Below are 23779 nucleotides of genomic sequence, written 5' to 3' on the forward strand. Positions count from 1 at the left end.
AGTATTAGCTGCAGGCCAAAGAATTATCTGTTAATCTTTTCTCAACTTTTCTTTGAGACAGAAGACACATCAATGAGGAGTGATGTGTTAGACTGGAATTCTGTTTTTCTTAGCTTTGTATGATTTTTTACAGCCCAGTTAGCACAGGGCTCCATCACTGCACAGTGTAAACTTATTGTTTCACTTACCTTTCTTTTGATGGCGTATGTCTTCCCAAGGATTGATTTTCTAAGAGTCATTCTGAACTGCCAAGTAATTTTTAATACTTGTGGTTTTTTTGTTGCCAGCTTCCTGCTTAAGTCATATACTGTTTGTACAATTGAAATGTAGCTATTCCAGGCAAAATCACTGACTCTGAAGAGGAAATTCTGCAGATAAATGGAGCTTAGCTATACAAGAAAAAATAATTATTCAGTTGTTTCAGTTATTTCAGTATTTATGATTCTTTGTAATAAGAATTTTGGGTTTTTTTCTACTGTATTTTAAATGTTAGCTGTAAGATACAGTCTACACTGAATGGAAGATTCCATACTGATGATAGTATATTTTCATTAAAAATATCCTGCGTAGCTGAAGCCAGACCTTGCACGTCCCTACAATATTTTGGTGGATGCGCTTTCACTGAATAATATCTAGAAAAATCAAATGTGATGGCTGAGCTCCATTAAACCCAAGCTAATCATCCCACACTCCTTAAAAATACACATATACTTGTGTGATGACATATCTGCATCGTGCTGGTAATTATCTGTACTTGCATATATCTGTACATGTACATGAATGTGAAATGAACTCACAGCACAGCATAGACCTAGGAGATGCTGCTGCCTTTAAGCACAATGTCTGAAGAAACAGAGATTGGGATTTGCTAAAGGAATAAACCTTTGTGGTTTGAGCTGTGAGCTTAGAAAATAGCTGCAGCTATGATTGACTATGGCTTTTCCCCTGAGGGCCTTAAAGGCGCGATGGTGCTTTCCTTTAACATTCAGCTATGTAATAAGCAGTATTTCAGCAAGCAAACTCAGAACTGATTCTTCTCAATTACCAGCTTGAGTTTTGCGGAAGGCGACGCCATTCTTATCCAAAACCTGCTTGTCTCAAGAGATGCTGATCATAGTTTGCCCAAATTCTTCTCTTGGATGACTAATACAAATGTGATGCCAAAGCATCTACTGCATTGGCAGTAAGCTTTTGTGTTTCAGTTGAAAACTCCATTCCATTTTTAGGTGACAAAGTGTAGATTTAGAAGACAGAAATTTAACCTCAGAGTTGCATTAAGTCTGTCTGTAAAGTACTCCACCTTTTGAATTTCTCTGAAGTAAAGAAAATTGAAAATGCAGCCCAGGAGTCAGTATCTTTACCTTAGAGCCTTCCTTCTGAAGGGAATTACATCTTACTGAAGTTTCTGAAACATCCTTAGGGTAGAGAGTTGGAAGGGGTATACAGAAGTGGAAGGTCACATCTACAGAATTTTCCCTCTGAAAGCACAATCCTTCAGAATAAGCCTACGGTTTAGTTCTTGAATACAGTGTATACCCAAAAAATTATCTGCATGTCTTTTTGAACTGGGAACATTACTACTCTTCTTAAGTAACGTATGAAAATTGTAAAATATGCACGTAAATAGCATCAGTTACTAGCAGACAAAGTGTAACTTAATTCAGATGTTCAATACAGGAAAAAATCCAAAAATTCTTTAGATAGAAGTGTTGTCTTGTAACAATATATGCTAGGGCAAACCGATTTTATTCACATCAATGCTATTCTCAAAAATTCATTTGAGAAATAAAACTACCACATAAGTGCAGCAATACAATCCTAGTGCAGCTATCATAATCTTAGCTCTTCAGGGTCCTGTGAGGAAATAAAAGTGTTTGTTTAATATGGCTAGTTCATGCAAATATTGTCAGATTTTGTTGAAATATTAAGCTGGTATGTCAGTGGCAAGTTCTCAGTTCTTTGATGTTCTGTCTGACCTAAAAATAGGCAGCGACAGAATTGCTGGGAAGTCCTCTGTGTTTGTTTTGTCTCATCACCCTAAAACTGCTACCTGATAACCAAAGTGGCCTAAATATGTATTTTGAAAAGTCTCTTGTAGTACACATGCTTTGTTCTGAGTTCTTTTACTTAATTTATAAGATTATATAGTTCATTTTGATAGAAGAGCTGTAGATGCTTCCTGAAAGAAGGAGAAATGGAAAGTGTTATTGACAGTTTCTTAATTCGTTTTATTACTTTTATTTTTACAGTGTACTTACAAAGAAAGCTGTGGTTCCCCCAGAGTAAAAGTTACAGGCTTTGGTGCAATACTGTGTTGCTTTTTGGGTTAACAATACTAAAATTCTCATTTACTGAACTAAAGACTCCTAGTGGTATTTCAGTAAAAAATAATATGCATTTCTCTTTCTTAATGTCTGTGCATGCTGATTAACTACATGTTCAAGGATAAACGCCCCTAAAACTCATGCAGCTTAGTAACAATCACTCAGATCTCTAACTCTAATTTAAACGTACTTTGCAAGAACTTCTGAGTGGAAATCAGAGACAGCAGGGCATTATCTAGGGATTTTTCTGCAGATTCCTTGTTTGTCAGACAGTTGCACATTTGAATGAAGCAATCCCCAATGTTCAGCTGCAGTGCTGCTCTTTAGGAGGCACAGAATCCTGTTGCTATTTTGTCACAGCCATTGTCCATAAGCCTACCATTTTCATCAGAAACAACTGTGCAAGTTTGGTTCTGATAGTGATTTTATTGTGGTTTAGCAGGTATAACAGAAGAGCTGTATTTGTTTGATTTATGATTCGGTATATAAGTAAGAGTGAGGGTTGTTGATTGGTTTCTAGTCTTTATAAAGATGGTGGGCTTAAGAAATAATCCCTGTGCATAAAACACTAATTGTCCATAAAATTTTGACCCTGGCAAGAGCAAGAGATTGCATTTCTAGGGCATGGATATGTTAAGAGAGATTAAATTGCATTACAAATGACAATACAAGTCAAAAATTATTGTAAATGATTTCTGAGACATAAGTTTTCTATTGTTTACTACATGGAAGCAAAAATAGTTCTTCGAGATTTTTATCATTTAAATTGTAATTTACATAATTTATGCAGGGGAAATGGGAAGAGAACAGAAGTCATAGCTGAAGGGGCAGATACTGCCATCATTTCCTGTAAGATAGATTCAAATAACTTCATTTCTGTATGAGAGGCAAAGTGATACTTTGAGAAATGAATTTATTTCTTTTTATTGCTGTGTTTTGAAAGGTTTATTTGGTTGCATATAACCTCAGTGAAATGAATGATGAACTCTGCTGTATCTCAAGACTTGCCCTTCATGCTTTGCCTCACGTGCAGTTCCCCTTTCTAACAGCTGTTTTATTCATCACATTAGGTGTTGTCGTCCTCCCAACTCACCCAACAGGAAATCAATAATTAATTATGGATAGGCAAAGTGATGCCTCAGTGATTTCCTGAAACCTCCTGGAGTTGCAGTGTAAAAAAAAAAACCAGAGTTATTTGGCTGTTTTTCACTCAGATAGATTTGGCAAGTAGTTAACATATCTCTCCCTTACTGTGTGTTTGTCCATCACTAAAATCTAGGGATGAAATCTCAAATTACAGCAGGAGATTCTTGATCAGAAGCTGATCATGCTACAAAGTAAAAGCATTTGAAGAAAACCTGGCCAAGCAAGGCCATCTGAAGTATTTTGAAAGAGAAAAATGGGTAGTGCTCTCAGAAGACACTATAGTATCTCATGCATTGAGATGACAAGTATGAACCAGGGAGAAAAAAATATGAGAGATAAGGTTGGTGTTGAAGGCTGACGATCTGAGAGTAGTATCTTGTCTCGCAGGGCCGCCAAGGTGTGAGCCAAAGGGTATGTGTCTTATGTAGCAAGGAATGAGTCCAACTGCTGATTCTAAGAATGGCACTTTACAAATGCCCTGCAGAAAACTTAATAATCCTCATTCAGTGCCAGGCAGTTCTGCTATTGTAAATGACTGTCTGACTGGGAGACTTCCTTTAGCCTCACACCGTCCTGAATAGATGCTCCTCTTACAGCTTCATAAGAAATTGAAGTTTTTCTGTGTCTGTGATGCAGATGGTTGGAAGTAAGGTGAGTTTATGCGTTTAAATTCAGAGCAAAAAGGAGAGAAACCCCAAGTTTAAGGCTCCTGCACATGATAAGAAAGGCACCTGACCTGGTGCACAGCCCAAGAGCAGTCATACAGATCTGGTGTAAGAATCCCACAGTGGGGAGGCACCCAAGGAAAGGGCTGAGAGCTTCCAGAAGTAGCCACGCTCCTGAAGGGCTTGTGCTTTCTGTTCTTGGAGCATCATCCTTGCTTTTTGCCTTTGCTCAAGGGATTGCACAGTTTCCACTGCACCCACTCAGTGGCGTTCTCAGTGGGGTTCCTGTCCTCACACTTGAATTACACCAGGGCGAGGAAGAACTGAGCAGCCTTCATCCCTAGCTCATGCTACTGCAGGTGCCCTCAGCATAACCTGTAATTAGTTAGTTGTCATCAGAAGGCATGGAAAGCAGCCAGAGTTTAAGCACTTCCACCTTCCTACAACCACAAAGTGCAAGTGCTGTACTGTAAGCATCTCCTGCACTGTAACTGAATGATTATAATATTTTCAAATCACCTGTGGTTGCAGAATTTCTCTGCTTTAAGTAACTTTCTGCCTTTCATAAGCTGTGGAAACAAGACTATAAATATGAATACTAAAATCTTCAAATCTTCATTTCCCATTATCTATCAGTTTTGAGGCTCTGGCTCATGACTGTTTGGCAGAGGGGTGAAAACAGAAGAATTAGGGCCAGTATTCCTATGTCTTTTGCATTCAGTGAAATTACTCCAGATTTCCACCTGCAGTCTTACTTCAAAGGATTTAACCTATCAGTACACAAGTGTGTAAGCTGGGACAGTGCCAGTCTGTCAGGCACCATCCCAACAGTGTATCCCGACTTACCTTGGAAGTAGAAGACAAAACCCTAGGAGCATAAATGTCAATATTTAGAAGTGTTTGTAACTTGGCTGATGGCATTGAAAGAGAAAAAAAATCAGGAAAGTAGATTAATTCAAAGTACATTGTAAAGTAGATCAATGCCCAAGAATTCCCTGCTCCTTTTGAGTGTTCCCTGAAAACACACAAGCATATCTGGACAGGATGATCTATTCAGGAGCTGTGTACTGATACTAGGATGTAGCATTGTAAATTTAAAGTGGGGGAAAAAAAAAAAAAAAAAAAAAAAAAAAAGAACATCTTTAAATACAGATGTTTTATCTAGAACTAGTTTTTTTGTTTGATGAACGTTTCCAGCACTATTGAAGTTTTGAATTCGGTTAAAATCTGTTTTTCAAAGTAAAACACTTCCAGTACAAAGACAGGGGGCTTTTTAGAGAACAGCCATCTCTCCTGTTCTTCAGCAGCTGACCACTTCACTGCCATATGCAAAACAGCACTGGTAGGGAGTGAGTTCATGCGGGTGGTTTGGATCCACTACAGTGGGGCAGGCAGATGGAGAGAAGTCAACTTGCTGTCTTAGCAGCTCCTGATGGAACTGATGGAACAGCCTACTGAGGAGAAACTTTGGGAAATGTTCTTTCTTCCTCATTGTACTAGAGCAAAACAATGTGAGTGGTTGTGAAGGTTGTAAATCCTAATGATAAATGTAATACCTGTTAGGCATTTAAACTACACTATGTCAAAAGTCCCATTTAAGAGCTCAGCTAGACACGTGTGTGGATCACCCCAGCCATGCTATAAATTCAGATTTCTCACAGCAATCAAGTCACGTACATAACTTTCATATGTCAAGGTACATAGATAATTTGATCCAGTTCTAATTTCTGTTATGTCTTACTAATGTCGTGACAACACATTCTGATGAATGATTGCCCAGACCTGTGTAAGTCTGATGAGCCTTGACTTAGTTCACATCAGATTTGTCTTTTACTGTAGATGGTGTCATACAGGTGCACACCAGTCAGAAACTTTCATTTAACCTGACAGCAGGGCCTGAGTTGTGAAAGAAGCAACACCAGCAACTCCTTCAGCAGTTTCTGGCTGAGTTTCAAACCGAGTACATCCTATGTTATTACTTTCTTAGAGACATTCTGCCTTTTTGCTGTCATCCACTTGTTCTGGGTCTAGTTACCAGTTCCTGACAGTGGTTACCTATAAAAACTTTACATTTCTGCAGCTTATTACCTACCATAAGCAGTTACTATTACAGTTAATATGCCGGAACCAGTAAAATGCTGGCTTGCAAGTAGGGGAAGAAGGAGGACAAAACAAGTCTGATCCTGTATGATTTAAATCATTTGGCAAAATGTCTGTTAAATGAAGTCATGAACAGGATCAGGTTTGAGGCAAGAAATAACCAGGGAGTCTGCAAACTGAGCAGGAGGAGGGACACTTCTTCTGTAGTTTCTTGGGTCTTAGCCAATTCATTATCAGATTGGTTGTATCATTTTTGTTTGTTCTCCTCAGAGTGTTTTTTCTGAAAAGAAAATGTTCTGAAGATATACTCTTCCTGTCAAGGATGTTAGTAGCCAGAAGACAGAACAGAAAACACTCTTCAACATAGACACTCCTGTGCAGCCACAGCAGTTTTTCTAAACCACAGGTGACTTTCAAGTCAGTGTCATCAGCCAATCAGATAATCCATCAGAGCACAGGGCTTGTTTTTATTTTTGCTGTGTGGCAGTTAGCAGCTGAGCTGATACAGGAATTCTTTTGGAGCAGATGCCATGAGGTCATCCAGGCTGGCCACATCCATCCTCAATCACACCATGCAGCCCTTGACTCCACCATTTTGGCTTCTCCCCTCTCACTTCTTCAACCTATAGGTTCTTCAGGCTTTGGTTCCCTATTGGGTCAGCATGTTGTCACTTCCAGTCATGGCTTAATTTCGTTCTGTCTTCATAGTGCTATTATACAACAAACCAGATGGATAGTGTCTATACTACCCACCTCAGGAAGTCAAGGATTCCTCTACTGCAGGTTACGGAATTTGGAACACACAAGAAAACTGAACACAACGTGGAAGTTTTAAACACTAAAGAATACTGCTGTCTTGTCTGTCTTTAAATACAGAAAACATAATGTGGAGAAAGCAAACTATATTTTGACACAGTAAGCATAGTCACCCTGACTAACTAATTATTTCATATGGGTCTGAAGAAAGCTGTATATTCAAAATGACTTACAGTTGAGCAGGAAAGCAAAGGACTTGTTCACTCCTTAAGCCCAGTTAAAGTTGATCAGTGAGACTATAGTATCATATTCTGCAGTGATTAAGCCTCCAGCCCAAATCTAGTCCCTGCAGGTTTCCAACAAGCACATGATCAGAAATACATCTCCGCTGATGAAAGTCTGACACACACCCTTTAACATCTGACAATGCAGTGTAATTGAGGGAAAATGCACATATTCATTGTAGTCAGAATTTAGAAAAAAAGCCCAACAGAAGCTACCTTGGAAGAGGTGATAAGGACATGCAGTGATATTTATGTACTTTGGTTGTTGTGTGCCTTCTTGTGGTGTGCAGTTGTTACTTATTAATTAATTACTGCCAGTTAACAAACATCCATTCTTGTAACAGAACTACAGTGACAGAAATACTCCTTAGTTTGTCAGATCCTTTTGACTTATTCTTCCTCTCCTAAATCAGGTTTGTGACTGATAAACTGGTTTCTGAGATGCGGTCTCACACACTGCTGTTGAGTAAGTTTTCTTTGCAGGACACTTACATACTGTACCTTTAAGTACCCAAATCAATTTAATTAAATTTCATTACAAGCACTAGAGCTGAAACAAGCTAATGAAAGCAGCCATCACGTCAGGTGCTATTTATCTCAGCATTAAATTGAAAATACTCCCTTAAGGCTCTTAAAAATTAGTTTCAATATTTAACGCTAATAGCTTTTGGAATTGTTTCTGGGGATAGTTGTAATGAATTTGTTACAAACAGTTTACCTTTCCAAGGGAAGGACCTTGTTCTTTGCAGCAGAGAAGGGCTAAATATATATGACTTAAAAGTATTCAGGTTTTGGAATATGTGACATCTGTGAGCTGCCCATAATGTGCTCCAAAAACACTGTGAAGGTTTTCATACTGCATTATGCCTTGTTGAGTCATAAGCATTGCCAAGTAACAACAGTATTCATGTTAGAGTTTATTGTTGACCTACCTCCCATTATTGAGCTAATCAGGCTTTCAGACTTGTAAGTTTGTAGCATATTTGTTTTGAAGACCTTACAACAGCCACTACTCTCAGCAGTGAAAATACCTAAGATTTTAAGGGAGAAGAGGGGCAGACGTGCTACAGAGAAAAATGCTATTGCTAGCATCCCAGCTGTAGCTGGATTTTGTTCTCTTATTGGTGAGGTACTTTGCAATGCTGTTGATGAGGAAGAAATGCTGACAAAGCATAGATTAGTATTCCAAGCAAAACTGGTGCCATACACAATTCCTCTGTAAGTCCATGTGAATTTCATCCACTTCCCATCAGAAAACTTGGTATGGAGCTGAATATCAGCTTCAGTACCTTGGAAATGATGATGGCAATGTTGATGTATTACACATTTTGTACCAGATGAGTCACATGAACGCACATACAGGAAGATAAAGAGTTTGACCTATTGAAGCTGTATGAGACTGAAGGTGACAGTTTCCTGGGTTGCATCATTACTGGTGATGAGACAGGGTGTCACCGCTACGAGCTGGAGGCAGAACAGCAGTGCATGGAGTGGTGATGTGAATTCCCCATGGAAAAAAAAATGTTCAAGTCATAGCCCTTGGCACGTAATGTGTGCTGTCTTTTGCACTATGAAAGGGATGATCCTTCTAGATTTCCTGGAATCTGGACAAACCATCAACTCAACTGCTACACTGCAACATTAACTAAGCTGAAGGCTCAGTCTTAGAGAGCCAGTTCAGAAAAGGAAACAACCATTCTCTTGCAACGCGATAGCACCAAGCCCCATATCAGTTTGAAGACTGTGGAGTACATTGCCTCTCTTGGCTGGACTGTCCTCCACACCCACCGCATAGTCCAGATTTGATGCCTTCTGACTTCCATCTGTTTGAGATGATGGAGGATGCTATGATGCCATCGTACCAGATTTGAAACAGTGGGTCACCTCCACTTTTTATGAGCACAGCATGCAGGCTCTTGTTCATCATTGGTGAAAACGCAGAGCTAATGATAGTGACTTTTGAAGAATAGCATTTTGTAGCTGAGAACTTGCTCTGTCAAACAGTGTTATCCTGCTGTCGTTTCCGTGGAAGCAAAAAGGAGGCATTACTTTTGGAGTGACCTACATAGAAATGCATTCTGTAGGGAGTACAGATGTTTGGAACCTGTAGCTAGGTGTCAAGTTTCTCTCTCCTATCAGAGCATTTCTCTCTGCATCAAATGTGAATGCCTTCCTTCCTTCTGCTGCTATTAAAAGAGATGTTTGCCACACTCTTGCAGAGTTCTCTTTCTTGAAAGTGGAAAAGGTGTGTTTGAGCCTTTCCATGCTGCAGCTGGGAGAGCTGTGTGCCTGTGATGGGCCTGATGGGAGGGGTGGGCCTCAGAGCTGGGGGTCAGGGGCAGCCCAGGGAAATGTCCTTCTGCAGTCAAGCAGAGTTAGTTTTCTGTAAGTAAGAGTAAAATTCCTGCTGGTTGTAGGGATGGGTGGGGTTGCAGTATTTTAGTGTTTGCTTATATCCAGCATTTCACTGCAAAGCCATGTTTAGCACCATGCCAGTTGCTTGACTTGATATCCATGGAGCATAGCAGAAAGTGGGTGTTTGTAAAAGCCCTTCAGCCTAAAAGCCCTTCAGCCCAAGACCAGGCAGGATCAACCTGTGTTATAGATTTAGATTTAAAACTAAGTAGTGATAAAAGCAATTTCAACATGAAAATATTTTAAAGCATCTCAAATATTGTAGTTTAATAAGAGTACTAGTAAAAGTCCATTTACTCTTTCATGATATTTTCAGGCTATAAAGCTAATTATTTAGGAGCATTACATTCTGTTATAATAATACAATAATAAACTGTGGAGGAATTAACTCTATATTTCTGAAGAAGCTGTTTCTAACATTTCTATCGCTTTGTTTCTTTTTTAAAAAAATGCATCACCATTACCACAGCTCTAAATACAGGGAATGGAATTTCACTCTGTACATCTTGGGAGAAAATGCTGTGAGGAAAATGCATTGATTTTTATTGCTCAGTGTGAACAAATGGGCATATAATCCATCTTACTAGACTATAGACTATACTCAAATGTTTACATCAATTTTGCTAATGTGGTAGCTTCACCTTCTTCTTACTACAATTGGTATAGTAAGATAGAAATGACTTAAAGCAAGAACTTGCCACAGAAGGTAGCTTTGTGATTTGGAATATTTTTGTAGCCAGAATGTCATCTAAAATGTGAAAGGATCATAGAGTCATAGAATCATAGAGTGGCCTGAGTTGAAAAGGACCACAGTGATCATCTCGTTTCAACCCCCTGCTATGTGCAGGGTCACCAACCACCAGACCAGGCTGCCCAGAGCCACATCCAGCCTGGCCTTGAGTGCTTCCAGGATTGGGACATCCACAACCTCCTTGGGCAACCTGTTCCAGTGCAACACTACCCTCTGTGGGAAAAACTTCCTCCTAATATTTGACCTATCTAACCTATCTATCTAAAGTAGAGGCAAGAAAAAAATATAAAACATTGTCCAGTGTTTTCATAACTTGAGTTTTTCTGGAATACAGTACTTTACAGAAATTACTGCATTTTAAAATTGTTCTTTTTGTGTGTCAGTACAGTCAGTATATGGAATCTGGCACTACTGAGAGTATCTGTCACCCAACCACTGGAAAAAGAGAATAACCTACTGTATATAAGTAGTAAAAAATAGAATACGTAGGAAAACGCTCTGTACTTAATAATGAAGAACAGTGAGGAAAAGCACCATATGCTGTTTTTGCTGATTGCTGTCGTAATGTTTGATGTTGCAGGACGGATGGTCACAGTATCACTTTGTAGCCTCATCTTCAACGATAGAAAGAGATCGGCAAAGACCATACTCCTCATCACGCACGCCCTCCATCTCTCCCGTGCGCATGTCTCCTAACAACCGCTCAGGTAAGAGCAGGTTCCCAGGACCAAAGTAAATGCTGAAATAATCAATTAGTGTCATTTGCCTCCTTTAAGCAATGTCTGATCTGTTATTAACAGTAATGGCAGGGCACAAGATAACAGTCTTTGCTCATATCTGAACTATCCATTGAAAACAGGAATGACTTTACTTTGCGGGACACTTCATAAAGTTCTACGGCAGAGAGGTTACTTAACTTTTTGTTATGAATTGCTATGCAGTGCTTTCCTGATTGACATTAGATGACTAGATCTCAAGAACAATTAATTCTACTGTTAGCACAAGGTAATTCTGCTACTTTCTGCTAGTCATGAAATCTCTTGTGTTGTTGTGGCAGAAGTTGAAAAATCCACATTATTTCTGTCAGCTTTTATTCTGATTGTATGTGTATGTGTGTAGATGTACATAAATGTGCATTCGCTTGCATATACAAGTTGCAAGTTTAAAAAAATTTTGACTACAGGTCTTCGTGTAATATTGATGTCACATTTAGAACAACTGTCATTAATTCTGTATGATCTCTGCAGTGAATTAATGTTAGTATGGCAACTTGTACTGATGTTAATTTATTTTTCTGCTCAGTAATCTAGGCATTTTTTCATAAGCTTATTCTAAGCTAAATGTATCCTGTCTAGTTAAAACAGGCTCAGTAACAGTATTTTAAGATAAACAGTTAAAACAGACAAACTTTCAGTGTGCATTTCACTACTTGTTGAATCAAATCCTGCCATTACATAGGTATACCAGTAGTTTTAGATTAAAATTTACCACACTGGTTATTGCCATCAGCATCATACAGTAGTTGCATTTCTAAGAAAATAGTTGTGTTAATTATCTATAAGCTGTACCTTAGTCCTGCTGAGAAACCACTGAGGAAGTTTGAAAATGTGGCTGTAAGTACACCCCAGTGAGAGTTACTGCTCTTACTATTCCATCTAAATTCTTCCATGGTATGCTTTTAGGGCTTTGTTCAAAGAAATAGACAGCAAACGAAATCAACACTGATCTGTGAAACTATTTCATGCATTATTTTTATAGGCAAGCCAGGGCAAGCTAGCAAACTATCCAGAAAATGTTGCATGTGGTAGGTATAAAGCAGACTGAAAACCATTCTCAAATAATGGATGTTAGTTTCATTCTTTTCTCAAAATGGAAGAATACTTTCCTTGGAGGTCTGCCTTGGGTCCAGTACATTTCAGTAGTTTTAATAATGACCCTTCTAATACACAGAGGATACCTGTTAACTTTGCAGGTGGCATAAATCTAGAAGAGAATCACCTTATATGGGGAGCTCTGTTAGAATTCAGAGTTGTCCTGAGAAACTGGAGCTGCTGTCTGAAAAGATCTTACTCCTTACAAATAAATTACAAGGGGAAATCTGGCTAAATGAAACCGCATTAGAAATGACTTAGGGATTTTTGTCAGTTGCAAACATGAATCAGGAGATGGAGAGATCAGAGTATGAAGACACACTGAATGGATTGTAATTTTTTAACTCAGAGACAAGTGAGAAGAGATACACATCAAGGCTTCAGACATGTAAGAGGCAGCTGCAAAGAGGCATGCTATGAACTTTCTCTGCTTTCATAGAAGACAAATAATGAGCAGCAAGGAGTCAGGCTAGACATCAGGGAACATTTCCTAATGGCAGAGAAACAAAGCATTGTAATAGACTGCTTGGAGCAATTACCTGTTTTTTGTCATCAGAGATCTTTAGTTTCAGACAAATCTGTCAAATATTATTTTGGTATAGTGTCTAGTACCTTGGGGTAAAAGGCTGAAGTAAATGAACTCATCATGTCCCATTCATCCCTAGGACTTGGTGATGCAATGCATTTAACTAGCTTGAAGAGTTCTGTCTTTTTGTGTGTAATTTAAGAATAATAACACAAAAACTTGATATTACTTCTTAGTCTAATGTAAAGTAATGAATGTATGTCTACTTCCAACAAGAACTCTGGAGGAGGACAGTTCTATATTTTAACACTTACCAAAAAGCCATTGTTCTAACATGTGAGGAGAGGCACAATTTATACAGGGAACAGAGAGAGATGTTTTTTTTCTCATAAGTCAATTTTATTCAACACAGCAGATTGTTACAAGTATCACTGAAGTATGGGAAACAAAATGCATGCAAGTGTTAGTTACCTTTTGAAGGACTGCATCCTGTTTCATCCCCTGCTTAAGTCAGGCTCCCATTAGCTGATTTGGTAATTTAATGTCATGTCATGTTTCTTCGTAGTTAATACTTTTATCACCTTCAGAATTACATCACTATTGACAAGCAACTTAAAAGCAATCCCCAGTTTTGATGGCTTCATAAGAAAGCCATCTGTACCACGTCTGCTCCGCAATTTCAGAGAAAAGATGTTATTGCTCTGGAGATTATTTTATCATTTTGAATGTCTGGGTGGCAGCCAGGAAGCATGTGGAAACAAGCACCAAAAGTTCAGTTATTTTTTTGCCACTATGCTTTTACTAAATCTGGGGTGTTCTGCTACTCACTTTGTACTACTTTCCCTCTCCTCCCCTCCCCAACAGGGAAAGTGCATTGTATCTACCAACATCTGAATGTATCAAAATTAGTTTATTTGAAATCTGCTATTTTTGTCCGAGCTTCTCTCTTTTTCCTTTCATAGCATCACAAGCTGTGAGTCTTTGTGATCAACACCACTCATCACCTTCACATTCTTCAGTGTGTGAGAATCACATACAAGCCCAATTTCTTAGTCATTTTTCACTTCCCCGCTTTTAGCTAGACCACGTTTCAGTCAGACTCTTTCTTACTGGCTGCTGAAGCTCAGTCAGCTGTGAAACAACTCCACAAGCCGGCTGTTCCCATGACATTGTTCCCCAACCTCCTTCTTTCAGCTGTCTCAGCCTCTGAACACTTGAAGAGTTTCACAGCACGTGATGAAAGAAATTTTGTTTTAATGCCAACAGTTTGTACTTAGATAGTTAATGGCAGAGAAATTATTTAAGTTACTTTTAAGTGTTGTATTATGTATTCTATGAAAAAACAGCTTTATTTTCTTCTTTTCCCCCCAGAATTATTTCAAGGCTTGTTTATTTTCAACAGAGAAGGAAGGAAAGAAACCACTTTATCTTCTTCTATAAGGATTTTTCTACTCAGTTGACAGTTAAGGGGTCTTTTAAACAGAAAAGAATTGACCATATTAAAAAAAAAAAAAGAGAAGTAGCTACACTGGGAGGTGTTGACACATTAAATAAATTGAAATGCTACGGGAAATTTGTTTATTATTATTATTATTATTGCTGTTTTTGTAGTTATTCGTAATGATCATCTTAGATGTTGAGTGTAAGTGAAAAGAGAAAATGATGTTTGGAATCGATAGTCCTGAATTTGAAATAACAACGGTTTTTCTTTCATAATCACAGAACCACAGAATGGCCAGGGTTGGAAGGGACTTCAAGGATCATTAATCTCCAACCCCCCTGCCACATGCAGGGCCACCAATCTCCCCATTTAATATTAGACCAGGCTGCCCAGGTTCCCATCCAATCTGGCCTTGAACACCTCCAGGGATGGGGCATCCACAACCTCTCTGGGCAGCCTGTTCCAGCACCTCATCACTCTCTGTAAAGAACTTCCCCCAAACATCCAACCTAAATCCTTCCTCTACTTAAAGCCATTTCCCCTTGTGCTGCAGTTATCAACCCTTTCAAAGAGTTGATTCCCCTCCTCTAGTGTTTATTCAAACAGCTGAACAGTAGTCTACTAGCAAATATATGCTTTACTGTGATGTTTACTGTAGAGTTAAACAGTACATTCAGTGATGATGGGGTAAGAAAAACTAAATCCATTTTTATGATCCAGCAAGTGCCCCAGCCTCACCTCGGGAAATGATCAGCCTAAAAGAAAGGAAAACAGACTATGAATCAACTGGAACAAACGCCACTTACCATGGAAGTAAGGGAGAACACACTTCTAGGAAAGACACCATGACAGGTGAGATTATGCTTACATAGCACATGTGAAAATCAGTGATGATAGATGGCCAATTTCATAGGCTTGGCTGATGAGTTGACTTGCTCTGGTTTGTGCCAAAGTTTAGCAACGTTGAAGAATAAAACAGAAAAAGTGCTTGATCTTGGTGAATTCAAAGCTCTGTGAAAATGATTTGCAAAGACCGTGATTCTTCAACAAAAAAGTCTCTAAGAACATTTGTATATTTCTTTTTAATTTTGTTCTCTTTTCTGAAGAAAGTGGGTAAATCCACCTTGTATTAACTGGTGCTTTTTCTGTGAGCATGACTATGGTGAGCATGTGTGGTGGTTGCTGATGCCTGTCTTTTGCAGGGAATGGCTCTGTGGGACAAGTTAGTTGTTTTTATATGTCAGTCATAGCTAGGAAATTCCCTAGCAGTTTGGAAAGACTATTCTTGTTACTTTCTCAACTAGGCTGATATAAAATTTAACAATTTTCTTGGCATATGTATCATCTTTTGCAGGTTTCACTGAAGGCCTTTCTCCCTTTGTGAGCTCATTCACCTGTTAGCATTTCAGCAATTAAGAAACATTGACTACTTTGGCTAGAATTGCACCTCTTCTTTAGTTCTCTGCAAAATATGTGTCGATCTCTATCACCCTTACACAGGCTTATATAACCTCTGTTGGGTATTATGTTATATTTATACTGTGCTAAGCCTCATAGTGTCCTCTCCACCAAATGGTACCTTGTAAAAATTTACAATGAGGAGTCATTCTGCATTTTTTGAATGCCTCTTGCCTTTTTCCGTTCCCTCTGCAATGGTCTTGCTCAGAGAATGCCAGAATGGGTTGGTTTGAGTTCTTAAGCTCACAGGGACAGCAGAAACGTGCTGATTAGATTTCAAGCCATCCATGCTAGTGTCCACTTTCAGCACATGACACGAATCACACAGCATCTATTCTGCTGTACACCATTGTGCAATCACAACCTAAAGGCCAGTGTTTGAATTTGGGTGAAAATGTAATGCAGAATTAGCAAGAAAGTGAAGTCTGAAGAAGAGGAATGACACTGAAGAGCATATGGAAACCACAGAATCGAATGTCCTGAATCATCCCTACAGGATACCAGTGAAACTAAAGAAAATTCAATCAAGGTACTGTATCTAAAGTATCTATAACATTTTGTGTGTTTCATAGTCATATGAGAGGATTCTTTAAAACACTTCAGTGGCCATTACTTGTGTGATTATAAAGGACAGCACTTAATTTTTTTTTCAGCACTTTCATGAAGAAGGAATCTGAATAAGAACTGCAGAAACATTAGTATTTCACCCTACCTGTGTCTGCAAATTCAGACAACCAGATTATATTTGAAAGTTCTCAAAAATGGATTTCCTTGTGGAAAAACTTCCTTAACTTCCTTGCACTGTTCCTGTGCTTCCTTGCAGTTCGTTACTTATTCTTTCATTTCTCTCTCCCCACTTCAAAAAAACGTCTTTTTCCCCATCTCTTATTATTTTACCATTTACTGTAGTGTCTTTGTTCTCCCTTATGTCCTTGCTATGTCTGTTCCGTTTTAGGAACATGAGGTTTGTGCTTTCCCAGCAACCTTTGCTCCACTGTGATTTTTGCATCCTGTTTTCTTTTCACATCTGTTTGTATTTTGTATGTTCTTATTGATCTTTTGGAGAGGTTCTTAATAAGAGCACTCGAGACTCTCAGCATCATGCTCATCTATTGGTAATGTTTCCAACTATTGAGCTTAGTGAGAAAAATCAGAAACAATCAAACTGATAAGTTTTATAATGTTTTAAAATCTTATAGCCATTGTATATATGAATATGAAATTAATAAATCACTTTCTGTGTCTTTCAGGTCACCAGATCGCTGCTCATTTGGTCAGAGCTCAAATTAAACATCATTTTAAGAACAGAAAATGACAGGAGTTGTATTGTCAACATTTGATGTGAAATGTGTGTAACATATCTGTAGCTGATTAAATAATAAACATTTCATTAAAGAACAGTATGAAACTTATGACTTTAATTGTGAGACATTTTGGCCTTACTTCTGTGGTCATTTGTAAGTTTGCATAGCAAATTCATTTCAATTCCTATATTTCATTGTGTGCATCAAATAATGCATTGCAGTTAATACCTCCACAGAGCCTATGGGACTTAGATAAATGTTTTTTCAAGTTCCACCTGGCGTATACATATACTGAACTGCTCTTGTGTTTTGTGCCAAGCTGATATATTGCACAAAGCTTTCTTTGACTTATAGATTTACAGAATGTGGAATGCAATAGCAGTAGTCCCAATTTATCTACACCTGTCTCCATGCTCTTCTTCAAAGCTCTTCTGAGTTTATAGTTCAAAAATTTTATGACCTCTTGGCTAAGACTGAAATGAAGGTTTTGTGATGGATTTTTGAGGTAGAAATGCTGGATTCCTGCCATTGTGGAGAGCTGTTAGGAAACCTCTGGGAAAAAATGGAGAATCTATGAAGTAAACAATTTGGCTGAAAATGATAACTTACATTGATTTCACAAGAACAGCTAAAAAATAGGGGAACAATATCAAAGTTTCTATTGCCCTCCTCACTTCACAGGTTTATGATGCTGTGTATATTTACAGTCCATCTTCTCTTTTCTGTAGAAAATAATAACCAATAATAAAATTTTATCACCTAAAGTATATTTTTAAGACAAAAACTATTCTTTTTTTTTTTTTTTTTTTTAAAGGAGCTGTAAATGAATGTGGTAACATTATTTATGCCTTGGTGTTCTCCTTCAGAACAGAGAAGATAAGCCTACTGTATACTGTTATGGGACTTTGTTGGTATCCTCACTGAACCAGTATGTGCATTACAATCTGCACCCTACATCTTCACTTCCACCAGCAGAAATACCTTCTGATTAATTTATTATGTTGCTTGTCAGTAATCTTTCATCTGTACTTTTCTTATTTGAACTGACTTGCACATTCTGTACACAACCCCCAACTGTTAAAATAGCTAGAGATACTCAGGTGACTTGAACTCATTATTACTTTAAGAAACCACAATAAAACTGTAATATTTTGAAATGCCCTTTCACCATAAATGCAGGTGGCGGTAGTAATGACAGGCAGTGATCTCTGTTAAGTGATATTTGTGAGGCACAGAAGCATTTTCCTTCACTGTCTTGAATTAAATTTTATAAAACAGAGTCCTGTTCATAGTAGGAAGAGCAGGTTAAGCAATACCAGTTGAGGATGACTGCCTCCCCATTGATCTTTCCTTTCTTGTGTCTGTCTGTGTTTGTGAGTGCAAAAGGTTAGCACCTTATTATTTCAAAGTGCCTGTAAATGTGTTCTGAATGGGTACTTTTAGGAGCTGGAGATTGAATGTTAAGCCACAAATCAAGTGACTGAGATACGTGGGGAGGGCTTCAATCAATGATAACTTTGTCACATAAACCAGTGAGTGACATAATTCTCAGAGCTGCTGGAAGCTTTGGAGAAGGTGGCTGAGGAAAACTTGTATTATTTTTTTTTTAATCAATATCACCTTGAAAAGTGGGGAAAATAATAAAGTAAGGTATTTTTCTCTAACGTTCTTTATACAGCACAACCACAAACTACTGCAGGCATATCATAGTATTCACTTCAGAACTGTCACTATTTTGCCCAGTAAAAAGTACCTTCTCAGTACTATCTCGTGCTGTTGTTTAGATACTGCATAAAATACAGACACACACACTCATCAATTCTGGAATCGGTTTATCTGCAGTGACAATTCTCACCATTCTGTAAGGAAACGTGTTTGATGGAAAACCTCTGTCTCCTGCTCTTTGTACCTCTTTCCTTTGCCATGTTTTAAAAAGGGAATTATTTGATTAACTCTCTTTCTCCGGGTTCATTTTACTATGATGACTCATGTAACATCAGATACTAGCCACCCAAATATTTTTCCTTTCATCTGGCTCATCCTCTCCCTTCTTTCTTTTATATTCACCCCCTGCTTTTGAACAGCAAGAGTCAGCTGCTCACTGAAGTATGGCACAGCAGGAATGGAGTTCACAGGAATGCTGCCTGCATGTTCCGAAGCAGGTACTGGAGTGGGGCTGCATGCATTACTGGCAGCTATATTTCTTGGCTTACATTTCCTCCAAGACAGAGACGGAGTTATCTCATCCTCCCAGCTAGACTAAGCCAAGATTTCTTGTTTGTGAACTTGGCATTCATTTCAAAGCATTTGATGTGTCATTATACTCCTTTTAATCACTTTAAGAAAAGAATACCACAGTTTGCTTGCATTTGACTGCAGTGAAATCAGCAATGCAGACCTTCCATTATGCAGAGGCTATCCATTTCTTCCATCATGGAATCTGTGATCTGGGAGACTGCAAGTCTTCATCTGGCCTGTGGCATGCAACAAATTTCACAGCACTGTGGTTGAGAGCTATGCATCTACTATGAACTGCTTCTGTTTTTTTAATAATTATGGCTATTAGGGGCACATGGCCTTTTAGTTGCCTATAAAAAGATGGAAAGGCTGTGGCCCTCCTAAAAGTCTCTCTGATTGTTTGTGGGAATGCTCTGTGAATTAGCATGTGTCCAGTCTGCTGTTCTTCTTCAGGTTCTCCATAAAACCCTCAGATTTGCATCTTATACTGCTCTTTATTCTGGACAAATAACTATGAATAGTATTGTACTTTCAGTCATTCCTGTCTAAAAATTTGTATGTATGGATCTTCAGTCATGCTTATCTTTAGATTTATATACATAAAAAAAACGAAACGTTACAAGAAGTTCTTCCCCATTTATGAAAGTCCAGCACATCATCACTTCCGTGTTGTTCATCTCTGCTCCATTTCCTACATGGGACTATGCACTGTCTTAGTAACTGCATCCAGCACATCAAGAACTAAGAACTAGCTAACAGTGAAAAAAACGGGGAGGGGGCTGATTTTTTTTTTCCAGCTGGTGAAGATCATCACCCCACCATATAGGTCCAGTCTTCATCCCATTTCAAGATCATCCTGGAGATCTTTAAGAACACCACCTGTGATCAGTAAAGTGGCAACATGGAATAATGCTCCAAGCTCTGTCAAAAGCTTTAGCTTCGGCATGGTGCCTGTAGCAGATGTGGAGATCAGAATGGGCACTTCACAGTCAGCTTTGATTACTGGCCATTCATTCCTTTCTCCATAGTGGGTAGAGTGACTGGGGAAGAATGACAGAGGCAGTTTACTGTGCTGGGATCCATGCTAGCAGGTTTCCAAAGGAAGAAAAAGTGGTTACTTCTTCAGTAGCTGTGATTCTTCCTGGTGATGTGACCAGCGTGGATCCCACCGCCAGCTTTCATCTCTGCCCTTCAGTACTGCCCTCCAAGTTTTGAGTTGTGAAGGTACTAAAACCATCTCGGGTTTCATACGGTTGCACAGAGACCTGAGAGAAGCTGAATGGGCAGCTTGTTTCAGTTCCACTGATGCTCTGATTCACTGCTGTTCAAGTTTTAAAATTATTTTTTGGGTGTATGCTTTTATAGTGAGAGTCACAGTAACAGTTACCAAGTCATTGGTTCTAGTATCTGGAAAGTTAATAACACATATCCAGCAAGCACAGTGTGCACCACATCTACATGACATCCTTCCATCAGATAACTTCAGACATGAGAAATGCATACATTTCTATCAGCAAGCTGAGCTTCAGATAGATACTCAAATCAAGGTGATCGGGGAAGGTTAAAGCCTTGCAGAAAAATCCTTGGTTTTGAATGTATTTTTTTAGGCAGGTACTCAGTAATCTTTGCAAAACAATACAATGTCATCCCTGTCTTCAGAATCCCTTCTGATTTCAAACTCGTAGCTCAGTTTTGTCCATGCATTTTAGTAGTAAGGTATTAGAGAAGAAAATTACTGCAGTTCATGGACTTGAGACCGTCTTGGCCAGAATATCTTTGGTTTAACTGCTTATTTTTTGTGTAACTCATCAGTTGTATTTAATCAGTCTTCCCATGAATAATTTCACAATATAACAGTAGCATTGTTGGATAAGTAATCCAGGATCAGTAACGTTCAACTGAACTGAAATGAGTTAAATGTTTCTTAATCCCAATATTTACAGCAATATGTGTTATACAAAATCCCACATATAACCTGGAATATATTACTGAATGCTAGCTATATATGAAAATATTGTGTTGATTTATGTGTGATGGTAAATGATACAGTGCCTGTTACCATTAATGTGCTTACCATGTACATATATGTACCCCAGAGCAAAGATTAATACTGTTTAGTGTGAGAGAAAGAAAATAGAATACTGCTGATGCTTTTAAAGATTTTTGTGTAAGGGAAATGAGCACTATGTAAGTATTAAATGAAGCCTTAAGAATTTATTTTGAGGCCACAGCTGGTAAAACTGCTTTTCTTTCGTTTCTCTCTCTCCAGCTCAGAACACTGGAATCTCAACTTTGTACAGAAATTCTTATGGTGCACCTGCTGAAGATATCAAACATAACCAGGTAAGTAAGGAAACTAATATATTGCTGTTCTAGATTGCAAGATGCCAGTGTAACATTTTGTATGGAAACTATGAAAAATATCACAAGAATTAAAAGATCTAGGTTAGAATAAATGAGTCACATGCTTGACCATATGCTGGCAATTCCACTGGTCTAAGGCAAGTTATATCCTTAATGCTAATGCATAATTTCAGCCCAAGTTTCAAAAATGTCCAACAGGTTATGACAGCAGATGCACAAGAATTATTTAAAGAATCTAGGCCTTTCACTCATAATGAAATCAAGAGAGGCTTGAGACCTACATGCCTTTAAAGTTCTGGATGTGTGATGAGCACTGCAAGGGCCAAGCTAACATAATGGGCACTTCTGCTTTGTCAAATACCTGGTGATGTCCTGTGCCAGTAAACTTGGTGAAGTGCATTCACATCTCATTGCTTGAGTGTATCCAACATATAATTGAAAGCTACTTCTGGCACTGTTTGGCTCACAGGCTAAGGCATTTTATCAGCAACATGTATACTGGACAAGCCTGGCCTGGTACCCTTGTATCTCCTACAGGTACATATGCATTGTCTGTATATATGTGTAGCTCCATTGTTTTCCACAACTGTATCTTATAATTAATTATCACAGTTCCTGAATATTCTCACAGCTTCCCTATGCATTGTTCATCATTCTTCAAATAGAGGTAGGAGGCCAAAAACACTTAGGAAAAGCACTTTACATAGAAACACAGAATTGCTCTGGTTGGAAAAGACCTTAAAGATCAAGTCCAACCGCAGCCTGACTATACTACCCAAATGATGAGTAATAAAAGAATATTTGGTGGAACTGATTAAAAAAATCCTGAAAATTTCTACTAGATTACCTGAAATTTCAGTTTCAATGAATGTGATTTCAATCTGAATCCACAAACTTAAGGCAAGTTTCTGATGTTGTGCCCCTATGTTCCTTGTATTGGTTTTACTCTTTATTTAGCCAGTATTTCATGTGGTGTACCATATTTGTGTGCACTTCTTCAAGGTATTTCTGTTTTTATTGTCTTTAAAGAGAAAAGTCCTTCTAATTAACACAGTGTTTAGGGAAAGGAGGAGTATGAGGTATTCTAACAGCTGATGCACTCAGGCTGCAGTCATAAATAATTTGATTTTTAGAGTGAGAGCAAAAGGAAAACACCACTTTTCCACCTTTTTCCACTTGTTTTCTCAAAGAAATGTCAGGTTTATGATTGACTTATCATAAATAATGTTTCTATTAATAAAGGATCCCAGAATACTAATTTGGTCTTCTTTCTACTCAAAAATATGACTGGCTATGTCTTCTGGCTTATGAACAGGTTGCTCAGTATGTAATTTTTCTCTTTTGTCCAAATTGAGATACCTGTGTTTGAACATGTGGCATTACACATAAGTGGTGCTAGAAACAGAAAATAGAGTTGTTATGCTCCCTTTTGCCATTTTGATCTTCTGACCAGTGCTGTAAGGTCACTTGCAGGGCTGTTAAAGGTAGTGAACACTGACTGTCTTTTGCAAGTTACTCATAGAGTCCCATACAGACATTTTGAAAGAGTAGCCAACAGTTTGGGACATAGCAATGCAATTGTGCCCATCTTCTTCAAGGAACATGGCAAACTCATGCATAGTCTGCAGGTTTGGCAAAAAGTCTTCTGATACTGACATTGGCTCGCTGGAAAAGACAGCATTTGAGGATTGAAAGACCATGTCATTTTGCAGTCACAAAGCCTGCCCAATCTTCATGGAGATGGCAGAGTGAAAGATAGTGTTCCACTAAGATACTTGACAAATGATTATAATTTTCAGATTTCTATTAAGTCCCAAATATCAAAACAGAGATTCACTAGGGCTGTCAAAAAAAAAAAAAAAAAAAAATTAATGGCAAACTTAGATTAGGGGTCCACCTGAGTCTTTTTTCTGTATATCATTAATATTTCAAGCTCAAGGCAACTTACTGGAATGTAGCAACTCAAGACTGTCAGCATGAAGTGTCAAGGCAGTGGTAAGAAATTGTTTCAACTTAACAGTAGCAGAATGCATGCCAGGGGACTTAGTCTGAAATGTTCTCATGTCAGTGCCCTGAAGGCTATACTTAGTTCTTAACGGTGTCACCCAGTCTCATCTGTGGCAAAGGAAGTTGCAA

General features: G+C 38.4%; 1 protein-coding gene across 5 annotated transcripts in view; it reads left to right on the forward strand.

The window, feature by feature from the left end:
• The window catches only part of CTNND2 (catenin delta 2), a 619837-nt gene that overhangs the window by 593800 nt on the left and 2258 nt on the right, over positions 1–23779 (forward strand). For all 5 annotated transcript variants that reach the window (XM_042869378.1, XM_042869380.1, XM_042869382.1 and 2 more), the window contains 3 exons: positions 11022–11148; positions 15000–15131; positions 21549–21622. In XM_042869378.1, the coding sequence (XP_042725312.1) occupies positions 11022–11148; positions 15000–15131; positions 21549–21622 (333 nt within the window). The remainder of the gene's footprint in view (positions 1–11021; positions 11149–14999; positions 15132–21548; positions 21623–23779) is intronic.

The sequence above is a fragment of the Lagopus leucura genome, unplaced genomic scaffold, assembly GCF_019238085.1.
Source record: "Lagopus leucura isolate 7727_CA_CO unplaced genomic scaffold, USGS_WTPT01 Super-Scaffold_100002, whole genome shotgun sequence".
NCBI classification, from domain to species: domain Eukaryota; kingdom Metazoa; phylum Chordata; class Aves; order Galliformes; family Phasianidae; genus Lagopus; species Lagopus leucura.